This window comes from Acanthisitta chloris, unplaced genomic scaffold (genome assembly GCF_000695815.1).
Source record: "Acanthisitta chloris isolate BGI_N310 unplaced genomic scaffold, ASM69581v1 scaffold44140, whole genome shotgun sequence".
NCBI classification, from domain to species: domain Eukaryota; kingdom Metazoa; phylum Chordata; class Aves; order Passeriformes; family Acanthisittidae; genus Acanthisitta; species Acanthisitta chloris.
The window spans coordinates 948-13,188 of NW_008653059.1; the positions used below are offsets into that span (position 1 = coordinate 948).

At 37.8% G+C, this 12,241-nt stretch overlaps 1 protein-coding gene across 1 annotated transcript; it reads right to left on the reverse strand.

Annotated features, from left to right (window-relative positions):
• Window positions 1–255: 255 nt before the first annotated feature.
• On the reverse strand, window positions 256–11,128 carry LOC103806534 (cAMP-responsive element modulator-like; the record flags this gene model as incomplete). The annotated part of the gene is made up of 4 exons (XM_009079242.1): window positions 256–438; window positions 6,691–6,836; window positions 6,980–7,071; window positions 10,982–11,128. Coding segments are annotated over 4 exons (568 nt in total), but the record flags the coding sequence as incomplete, so codon positions are not given.
• Between the last annotated feature and the right edge of the window lie 1,113 nt (window positions 11,129–12,241).

Genomic DNA, 12,241 nt, shown 5'->3' on the forward strand with positions numbered 1-12,241 from the left:
CAGGCTCAAAATCTGGACAAGAGAATTCAAAGCAGAAAGTGATTTTATACTATTAGTTCCTTTCTTTTAATCAAAAGAAGTAGCTGCCTTACTGAGCAGAGAACCTGAGTCCCCTCCTAAGACCGTCGTTCATCTTGCTACGCTTACGTGTTTTATTTAATAGTGCAATAATGTCAACACAAAATTTTAAAAAAACTTCTAAGAAAAATTGTTTTATATGAAAAAACTAAAATACAGTAGACTATTAAGATATACCTTGAACAACAACTTGGCTTCCAGGAACAAAAAACTGTTGCGTGCCGTCGGATGACTGTCCTGCATATTGCACAATGGTAGTGCCTTGCTGAGGAGCTCCTGAATTTGTCACTGTCTGTACTCCATGGACACCATCAGAGGCTGGATTAGAAACCTGGATTGTACTCCCTTGAGATATAGTAACTAAACATAAGAACAAAAAGATAAATTAGGCAACAGAAAGAAATAATAACACATGCTAAAAAGCACATATCCCTTTTTGAAATAAACATTGTCTGATAGGACTCCTGGTCCTCTCCTAGTTTAAAGATCAATTGTACAATAAAACTGAGCAATGTTAATTCTGATTTCCACAAATATAAAGCCTGTTGTGTAGCACATGCCATATATATAACCAATACAAAGCAGCGTTCAACACGTTTTATCTCTTCTAAAATAGTTGTAACATAAGAAAAAGATATAGTAGTTCCTAGCCATATAACATCATTGTTGTTCTAAACACTAATGTAGAAGTTATTTTAAAAAAATAAAATAAAAGCTATGTTTGCTGACTCCCACAAAACAAAACCTACGACATCTAGAAAAAGAAAGTCTTCTGACACTGACAATCCTTTCCTCAGTGTGAGAGAAAGTTTAGCCCAACAATGTTTATCCAAGTTGTTCAAAATTGTAAAGAGTACAATACTTATGTTAAAAGACAAACAGAACTAAATGGGGGTTTTCCCTCCATGTAATCAACAATATGAAAAATACAAATATACTTTACCCATTAAAAATCAGATTGTATTGTTTGCCATAATAAAATATTCAGAAAAAATGCAATTCCCTAGTGACATTATTAATTGTATATTCCTTTTGAAATTAGCCCTGCCTTTCTTAAACACAGAAATATCATAGAACAATAGAATGGTCTGAGCCAGAACAGACCTTCAAGACCATCCAGTTTCAATCCCCCTGCCATGGGCAGAGGCACCTTCCACTAGACCAGGTTAATCAGAGCCCCATCCAACCTGGCCTAGAACACTTTCAGGGATGGGGCAACCACAGTTTTTCTTGGCAACCTGTTTGGGTGAAGATTTGATCCTAATATCTAATCTAAACCCATCCTTTCTGTTTGAAACTGTTGCCCCATATACTGTCACTGCACTCTCAGGACTGCTTCCCCACCTTTCCTGTAGGCCCCCTTTACATACTGCAAGGCCACTGCAAGGTGCCCCTAGAGCCTTCTCTTTTCCAGGCTAAATAACTCCAACTCTCTCAACTTGTCTGTAGGAAAGGCCTCCAGCCCTGAACATCTCTATGGCCCTTCTCTGGATCTGCTCAAGCAGGTCCATGCCTGTCTTGTGATGGGCACCCCAGAGATGAATGCAGTACTCACAGTGGGGTCTCACCAGAGTGGAGTAGAGGGGCAAAATCCCCTTCCTTTCCCTGCTGGCCATGCTGCTTTTAATGCAGCCCAGGATATGACTGGCTTTCTGGGCTGCAAGCACACATTGCTGGCTCATACTCCATTTTTCATCCACCAGTACATCCAAGTCCTTCATGGTAAAGCTGCTCTCAAACCACTCACTGCCCAGCCTGTATCCATGTTCAGGATTGCCTTGACCCATATGCAGGGCCCTGCACTTGACCTTGTCAAACTTCACGAGGTTTGCACAGCTCTACCTCTCTACTCTGTCAAGGTCCCTTTGGATAGGATCCCTTCTCTCTATTGACTATAGAGTATCAACTGCACCACTCTGCTTGATGTTATCTGCAAACTTGCTGAAAGTTTATTAAAACCTGCCTTCCATGTCCCTGACAAAGATATTAAATAATATGGGTCCCAACAGAGCACCCTGAAGGGTACCACTCCTCACTGGTCTCCACCTGAGCATTAAGCTGTTGACTGGAACTCTTTCAGTATGACCATTCAGCCAATTCCTTACCCACCAAGTGGTCCACCAGCCAAATCCATGTCTCTTACCTTAATTAAAACAATTCTGAAACTTTTGGCTGAGAACCCAGATCCCAAAAAGCACTAAACTTATTTCTTCCCCAAAAGATTAAAACTACAGACACTGTCAATGTATTTAAAGTGGTCTGAGACAGTACAAAGACCAGACATAAGTACAGATTCAGGACTGCCAAGATTCACAGTGTTTGATGACATTCTTGAAGGTTCAGCTCTGTTTATCTCAATAATGATTTGTTAGGTACCTATGTGAATTTTAGAGATAGCTGTCTTAACAATAGTAGGTTGTCTTGAAAGTGCAACTTGAGATATGGACACTTCAGAGAGCACTGAGACTGCCAAATCCCAGCACCTTAAAATAGGTTCTTTTTGGGGAATTCCTCTCATGCTGAATGAAGTTCAGAGCCCTATCTGCAATACTGAAACAGGGTTCAGCATCGATCTCCAGTCCTGCCCTCAGAATGGGCAATGTGTAGGAACTAGCAGGGTGCTGCACACAGGCTCAATGAGGTATTAAGGAGGAAGGGAAGGAGGTAGCACAGTGGAGAGAGCAAGATGTTGTTTGCCCTGGCCTCCAAAGCAGAAAGTGCCCCATTTTGGGGCATGGCAAATGAGAAAGAATCAAAAAAAGTAAATCATTGTATCCTCTATTCTTCACAAGTTCCAGGACAAGAGCAGAAGGATTTATCAACTCCATCTCCCAGAGAAGTTATACACAGCCTAATTCTGCTCCTCAGAGATAGCACCAAAAATGGTCTGTCTACACCATCACAGAACCACACCATGTAAAACCCAGTCAGTTTGGGTTCCTGAGTAGGAATGATACAGAGAGAATGATACAAAGCTCTTGGTTCCACAGTGAGCCTGGGTAAACAATGATGTCACAACTGTCCTGCAATCAGTCATTTAGATCACAATTCAGTACTTTCTAAACAAGAGTGAATTCACTCCAGTAACTCTCTCCCTTACAGGACTGATTCCTGCTATATTCCCATAACAACACACTGCCCATCCTTTCCCCACCCCTCACCCCATTTGTTATCCTCATTTCAACTACTGCACACACTTTGTTGTGCTAGAGGTCTATTAAAAACTGGGTCTTCTATGAGGAGTACAGGACTTTCCTGGACAGTCCCTGAAGCTGCATGTCATGCAGGTGGATGGATGTAAGTAGCATCTTCTAGCTAGGACTGAAGACAATACTAATATCACTCTGAGTATAATCAACAGCTCTAGTCCAGAAAAAAAAAAAGAACTTTCCCCACTTCAAAAAACTGGAAAAGGAATTAAAGTTGTTTTTTCCCAAGACTTCTTAATTTTCTAATTGTTACAAACCTGTCCTAAGACAGCAAGCAACTCAAACAGATGGCAAAAGAAGTAACAATTTTCATTTCCCTGCATCTTTTCAGGCAGACCATCATGATATGTACAACTATGCAGGGGCTGGGGGGGGGGGTTGATTCACACACTCCAACTGAACAAACAACTTTTGCATGTTAGACCACCACTGCAGATGAGGAAATAATTATTTTTCAGCATTAATTAAGCAACATGGCAGAACTACAGCCAACAGAGTGGGTTTGTAGTCAGCTGAGGCCACAAGACTCATATATGAGACAGTGCCTTGTGTAAAACTACCCATTCCCCTGACAAAAAGATAGCATATATTTTGATGGAGTTAACTGGCAAAGATGTTTTATCTAGCAGGTCATGCCTGTCAGTCTGTCTGCTTCCACAAGCCAAGCCAAGAAGCTCCTAGGAAAAAGATATCTGGAAACCATAGCAACATACCATTTTGGCTGGTAAAAAGTAAGTAAAGAACAGGCGTCACTGCTGCTAATAGAAAAAAATACACTTGTTTTCCAGAAAAATTTACTTATCAAGTTCTTCCAAAAATAGTCATCCCAGACATCCAGACATCAACATGCAGTCAAAATGATTTTTACAACTAAACTGCCTTTCCTATGCAGGAATAGGGAGAACAGTAGAGAAAATTAGGAGTCAGCAAATGCAGTAGCATATGACATCTGTTTTAAACCCAAGCACAGTACAGATGGCTGCAGAGACACTGCAAGACCAATTTTTATTGCCATGGACACTGTACAGCTTAATGCATAAACTGCTGGGTGCCTGCACAAGAGAACCCATGCAATCAGTGCTGGCCAGGAGGAGCACTCAGGCATAATAATGATAGGCAGAAGTAAAGAGCTATTGATGGGAGATGTAAAGATAAAACAGATACATGTAGTGACCTTCTGCATCATACACAGTCTAAAATCAACACAAGAATTGCTGCATGCCCACACAGTGTTCCTGGTTTAGCTAACAGCAATTCCTGAGGATCACAGGCATCCACCAGGACAGCTGCTCAGAAATGCTGCAGATCTGTTTCATACATGCAATGACAACAACACAACAGTCAAGCTCTCTTGAGACTCCCTCAAATAAGATGCCCTCTACTACAGGAAAATGACCATCCTTGCTACCACTTGGTACCAATTTTTCCTAGCCAGAATTACAACACAGACTTCTCTGAAGACAAAGATGGATGATATTTTAACTTACAAAACTGAACTTTTTTTTTTAAAACATCAAATCAATGAACTACTAAATTGGGTAAGAAAAATAATTTCCAGGAAGACAAAGCTCTCAAAAACAAAGTTTTTGAGCCAGAACCATGAGAGCCCTTAAAGGCTGCCATTGCAGCCTAAAGCAATGCCTTATTACAATGAGAACCTTAAATATACAGTACATGTTTTAGGCTATGACTTTAACTTACTCAAAGTAAAAGCAGCATAAAACAGAAATCTTCCAAGCTTGGCTTATAGTCAAGTTTAAATTAAGAGAAATGAGAATTAATTAAATTTTTGTGGATTCTGTTGTTCAAAGTCATTGTTGCTGATGCTCTCCTCATCATCACCTCAATTTCCAAAACTAAATGTCATATTGACCAAGAAAGCAAGAACTGTGAATTTTGTTATTTGTTTATACCCTCTCTGTCACTATGGTTTATAGCTGTGTTCAAATGAAAACATAATATACTGTGAATCATCTCCTGCAAGACATTGCTAGACAAAGGATAACTCTGGTTTCCTAGAGGAATCGACAATTAAGAAACCTAAACTCTAAAACTTCTTAAGAAATCCTGTAAGATTTCTAGAGCAGGCTCACTAGCTAACAGTACAGATGTTACAGAACCTCTTCTTAAGCCATGAAATGGCAAATTTATTTTTTTAATTAAACCTAAGCTAAACCAAAAATATGACTCAAAAATCGAAGAAAACTTAATGTGGTCAGGAATACCTGCCAGATTCTGTACTGGCTCACTGTAATTCAGCATGACCATAAGTTCCCAGAAAACAACACTTGATGCTGGACATCATGAAGCAAACATTTATCTATGTCTATAGCTTTCAGAAAGAGTAAGAAAAGCAGCCTAGGAGCACAAGCAAAATTACTTTCTATGCTGAAAGTGTAGGTAATATTATAGGCACATTCTGGCTTCTCAGAGTTCATTAGTTTAGTTGCACAATTTAAAAATAACTGAAGAATTCTAAGGATCACTAGACTATAACTAGAGAGCTATTCTATCCTCTGTTATATGCCACTGCAATGTTTTAATAGACTTCCTCTGTTGGCTCATTTCAGGAAAAAAACCCACAACATTTCTTATGCAATCTTCCTGCCATTCTACCAGGGGAAAAACACCTGGATTTTAATGTGTCTACTTATGAAAAGACATGAAAAACCCCACAAACTGTAGGAGTGAAGCTTTATCAAACAACATAATTGGAAAAAGTTATTATAAAGTTATCCTTTCGATGATATCTGATTAAGCCCAAGGAAGCCATATAAAGCAAGTTATTCAACATTTTTATCAAAAATACAGGAATAAAAATATCCCAAACCAAGTCTATAGAACAGAATTGTGAATCTATGTTTTAACTTGCATTTGGATGATGTATCAAATGTTGGAAACCACGATTTAGGTTAATTCTGCAGTTACATTGTTCATACTTGACAACTAAAGACAAAGAGACATAGTTCTTTTAAGAAAGAAAATTAAAAGTTTACAAATAATTTCATACTCCAACCTCACATTTCAAAAAAAGTCTGTCATTTCATATAATGAATGGCACTAATACATAGCAAATCACAGGAATTTGAAACTGCAATGATTTACAACACTGAACATTCACATAAAAGTGCAATATTTTTCATTTCCCCTGAGCTTTGCCTCCACATTTTAATGCACAGAAGCTCTAGAAGGACTAAATGTAGCAAGCAACAAACATTACAAGACACAGACTAAAAGTCTATAATGCCCATGTTAGGAAAAATTAAACATAACAGCTAAAATTATTTAGAAATACAGAAGCTCTTAATCAAAATCCAACATCCCTCCTTCATTATGGAACTCTTAGAAACAAAGCTGTGCTATGTATGTTCTATAACATCCCATAGAACATTTGCAAACATACGGTATTGCCCTGTGTTAGTATGATACAGGCTGGTTGGCATGGCCATGGCAGAAATACCAGAAGGTGTTCCTTCATCTTCTGACTTCTCTTCTTCATCAATCTTGGCTACTGCAGGAGCATCTGATGAGAGTTCATTCAAGATTTTTCTAAAAAAGAATGTAAGTCATTTTATGGATTTGAAAAAATCCACAGTCATAAGAAAACTAAATAGACTGGTTTTTTTCAGACAGTTTTGCTGTAATATATGAGCTGCTTTAAAACCAGCAAAACCAAAATAAAATGTCCTTACCTGTATGAAGGCCTTCTTGAAAGTATTTCCCTACGCTTTTGAGAATCAATTATCACTTCTGATTCTGCAGCTTCTTCTGCAATCGATGCTACCTGTAATAGCAAAGTTCCTGAAATTCATAACTTTGTAAAAAAAAAAAAAAAGAAAAAGAAAAAGAAGATTGCAACATTATCTTTTATTATTATCTTTTAAAATGCCTTCCATGTTTGCATACAAGAAGTCTGTGCACTTATTTATTACTAATCATGTGACTTTGGACTTCTTTTTCCAAAGCAAATCACAAATTATGAGGTCAGACAGAGCCACTTAGATGACATCTTCCATTTGAAAAAGAAAAAAGTCGAAATAATCCAGGTTACTTTTTTTGTGAATGACACTTAGAGAAAGTACTGAAGACAGACTTCTTTAAATATAAAAATGTTGTAAAATATAATTAGCTTTTAAAGTGAAATTAAACATTTAAAATACAGAATACTGCACTAATGTGCCATAAATATTAGTATACGATATAAAAGTCTCTTCACACCACACCAAAGCTATTCAAAAAATAATTTTATTTAAATATACATGTTTATTACAGTTACTAACACATATACATAAATACAAAGGCATTGATTAGCAATTAGTTTTGGGAACCCCTGACAAGTCCACAATGTCTCATTTTCTCACACCTTTAGTATAAGTATTTTCACATGTTCTCTTAAAATTACCCAAGACAACATTAAGGCCTGGGACTGAATCAGCAACTATCTTATTAGACAGAACTGAAAGTCATTGTTGACCAAGGAAAACATACTATTTTCTGGGATTCATTTAACTACTCAGAACTATTAGTGTACTAAGATTTCAAGATTGAAAAGTGTGAAAAACAACCTTTTCACATAAGGACAGACCAGCCTGTAGTTTCAGACTAAGCTCTGTGTTAAGATAATATTGAACAAACATGATGTCAGTGACTAGAAGGCTCAAGTGTTTGACCTGGGTGCAGTGGAGGCTAAGGCTAGACAAGAAAGAACTCTAGAATTAAGGCATCTGCCAGGCCTCAGTGCCTCATGCTGGAACAAAACCTGCTGGACCTCAACAGAAAATGACCATCTGGAAGGTTCTGGGTCACTTCAACTCAAAGCTGTAGAACTACACCTTGAGAGGTCTACAGGTTATTGCAGACTTAAATTGTCCCTTCACTTCTCAATTTTATTGCATTCCAGTTCTGTGTAAAAACATTTAATGTATGCTGGGTAATATGCAGGAAACATCATCAGAACTCCATGTCTGCCACCTAAAAGGTGAGAGTTACCTTCTGCATGTCTACAGCTTCAAACCAGACATCAGTGCTGACTGGCAGAGATCTAAGCACTTCAAGAACCTTGTATTCCTCCTTTTGCAGGATGGACCAATGCTGAGAGGCAGAGAGAAGTCTTGAAAGGCATTTCCCTGCCAATGTGCCCTTCAGCAATCTGGCATTATCCTTCAGAACTACCACAGTATTACACAGCCAAGAGCTGGGGCATCCTAACTCAACACAGAACTTTCACTCTGCTAGAAAGTGAGGGGTGCTAAATAATGTATTTGTCCCAGCACAAACAGCAGGAAAACAAGACCTTACAGAAGACCTTGGTTGCTGTTAAACCTTCACATTCCACTAAGGGTTACCAGTAGTTCCCCTACTACTTGAAGGTGGCTGAAGAAGTGGGGAATGGTCATACTCTGGGTAGAAGGTAAGGAAATCACAAGATGATTTAAGCATTTTAACACAGAAGAAGACATTTTCTGCCAAGAAATTTTGAAAGTTTTAATATTCATCATGACAAAGAGAGAAATGTAACATTTCAGATCATTCTAATATCAAGCAACCATGTTCACAACATTAAAAGATGAAAACCATTGGCATTTTTTCCTGGACATCATTCAGACTTCACTTACTTCAACTTTATCTGTGTTTGAATAAATTTAACTTCAAACTCATGTTAGTCTGACATGACCTGAAACACTACAGGGGGGGGCCAAGAAGTAAGTGAAGTAACAATCTGAACTTCAAACCTTCCTACAAATAAAGCAACATTAACAAAACAATAAAGAACACAATATAGAAAAGCATTTTCTTTCATTCAGAAGGCAACAGCATTACAAGAAAAATTTTGAACACCTTCCAGTTGAAGGCTGCAGATGTTTGAGGGAGAGGTCATGCAAGCTTTAACATCAACCTTCAGCATACTTCTTTGTTTTTAATTAACCTGATACCATTTCACAAGTTCCCCATTGTCTGACAGAGAGAAGATAGCAAGTTAAAGCCAAATGACCTGGAGGAAATGGTAGGTGGCAAGATAAAGTACTGAAGAGGATCACAGAAGGGCTGAACACCTTCAGTAATGGAGTCTTTACAGCATCTTCAAGCCCTTCTTGTAGAGTCATTTATATTTGCCATTAGCATGCTCAAATGAAACCAAAGCAAAAACCTGGAACTATCTACTCAGTATTAATCGGGACAAAACTTTCTTGTTTCTACTCCCTTGGGAAAGGGGAGACAGCCAGAGTTCACGCAATACAACAAATAGTCAACTTCCAGTCTCCTAAGATGACACAGCACAGCTGGCAAGAGAGTCCTGAGAAATTCCTCCTTCTGACCTTTGAAAAAAGTCTTCGATTTTTGCATGTATGTCCTGACTATACTGACTTGAAGAAAAGCAGTGACAGAAACTAGGAATAACTAATATTATTATGAGAAAAGGCTATTCTGATAAGTTGTGCTCTAGGATGACCCTGCTTAAGCAGGGAGATTGGACCAGATGACCCACAGTGGTCCCTTCCAACCTGACTGATTCTGTGATTCTGTGAAATTACAGTTAGAAAGAATTCCAATTAAAAAAAAGTATTTGCTTTGAATACTCTGATTTGACTTCAAGTTTGACCAAACCCAAGTCTCTTGACATCTACTGCACCTGTTTCAATGGTGATCTAGAATATCAAAACCTTACCAGGTCCCATCATCTACACCTACTGCTCAAAAATAAAATATCCATTATCTGGCCAAGCTTTTTTCTTTTTCTCTAACTTAAATCATACTTACATGTGCTTTTTATTTACTATCCTTGAAAGCTAGTAAGAAGTCTCAAACATTAAAGATGGCTTCTCAAGAAGACAGATAATACATGGCTTTTCCTTAACATGTTGCAATGATCACAGGTAAAACAGTTCCCACATAACAGGTGTATCACCTCTCTTACCAGAGATAGCAATTCTAATTGAAAAAAAGCAATTCAGTTGACATTTCATAATCAGATTTTCATACAACTAGAGCAAAGGCCTTCCTAGCTACAAGGGTAACACCAATGGCAGGCCAAGTGATTTTCAAAACACTGCAAATTCATCCTGTCTAGTCTTTTTCGATGTTTAAAATCTTAAAATCTCTTAATCATTTTTCACTGATCCCTATTTTCTAATACCTGCAACTTTAAATGAGAACATTTGCTACATAAATGTTTATTTTGAGGCTGCCTGTATTTTTGATCTCTACATATCAATATCCACAAAAAGCAATACCAGATGCTCTAACAGGGTCTGCTAAAAACAGGGAACCACTTGACCATAATGTTTACTTCCATTACATCCAGACCTTCTCCAAAAATAAAATATGAGATACTTGAAAATTTGTGAGTTCACAGTCTCATTAGAAACATGATGTTCATCAAATTTAACGGAACAGAAAAACTGCAAGATACACTGAAGTAAGGCCATGTCGTCACACAAATTTGCTGTTGTGTAAGTTCAGAGTTCCAAAACACAATTTCTTAAAAGATAAACAGGAAACATTATGGAATTGCTACACAATGCCTGTAGAGCTGCTACTGGCTGAATGTTTGCCACCTTTCCACCCCACTGTTTCCTGTGCCATATGAATAATCTTGCAGCACTGGTAGGAATGAAGAGAAACTGAAGATGGGATTGGGAAAAGAGTTATGAGGTACCAAATATTCATGAAAATGTAACAATAAAAGAGCTAACCTGAACAGCTTGCATGTGTGGTGACTGAATGACTGAGGGCTGTGTGGCTTGAATGACACCCTGGACATGAACAGTTTGACCAGAAGGCAACTGCACTAGAGTTACAGCTGGAGATCCTCTTCCAGCACTTGAAGCAGCTACAGAAACCTGCAAAAATTACATCATCATGTTTAAGCAACATGCCTTAAGACTTCAGCAAATGCTTTCAGAAGTGATACTAAGACACACTGATTTTGTTGCCATATCTAAAATAGCTTAGATGTGTATAAACATCACACACAGAAATAAACTAGTTTTACTAGTAAAAGTTTGGTGTGCATCTTTCTGAATGCTATGGAAAGCTTAAAACTCTTCCCTAACAAATTACAACTCTTTCTTCTTTTTATTTTTCCTCACAGATTGCATGTTTTCAATTTAAAAAAAATCCCCCAAACCAACCCTAGGCCATCACATGCCAAATCTGCTGTTGCTAGCATGAAGGTTAGGAAGAACCTCAAGAAAGATAACAAAAAATGTGCATATTCACTGAAGTGATAAGTTGCTGCAACAACATAAAGGGCAGAATGTTCTTAGTCAGGAAAAAAAAAAATCCAGAACTACTTTAGTTTTGCTTTGTTTGTTAAATAAGAAGTTATGCTTTTCAGATAGGTATCTCAAGAGACATGAGAATTTTTCAGATAGAAAACCACCCTGTTAAATAAAGCAATACATAGATTTGTAAATTGGTTTAGTTTAATGGCAAGAAAAAGAGAGCTGGAGAGTATCAGGGCTTCAAAACCACAACAATAAAGAACAGCTGAATCTGCTTTAAGCCTAGCACAGCTGAAGAAAGTGTTCTGTTCAGGAATAAGCTGCTCCCTTTTTCTCATGACATTTTAGAGGCCAAACAGCCTTCCCCTGCCCTGAGCTCTCAACCATCAGTGCTGTGGATGAATGGGTTAAGAAATAGTTTAACACCTACAGGCTAAGAAATAGTTCAGTATTTCTGCTATTATTGTTAAGTCTATTAACAGAAACAAATACTGATACAAAGGGTAATGGCTGTGATTGATCTCAAGTGCTGGCAGATGAAACATCTCTAAACTCAGAAGAGAATGACAAGCACAAACCATACGATAAAAAGTAATGGTGTTTTTCAAAGTAAACTGCAATGAGATGTCTTATTTTTGGAATCTGCACATTCAATAATAAACCCAGACTCATACAAAAAACTTCTATTAATCCCTTCCTAGCTTTGAGATCAGCCCCAAAAGTATCTGG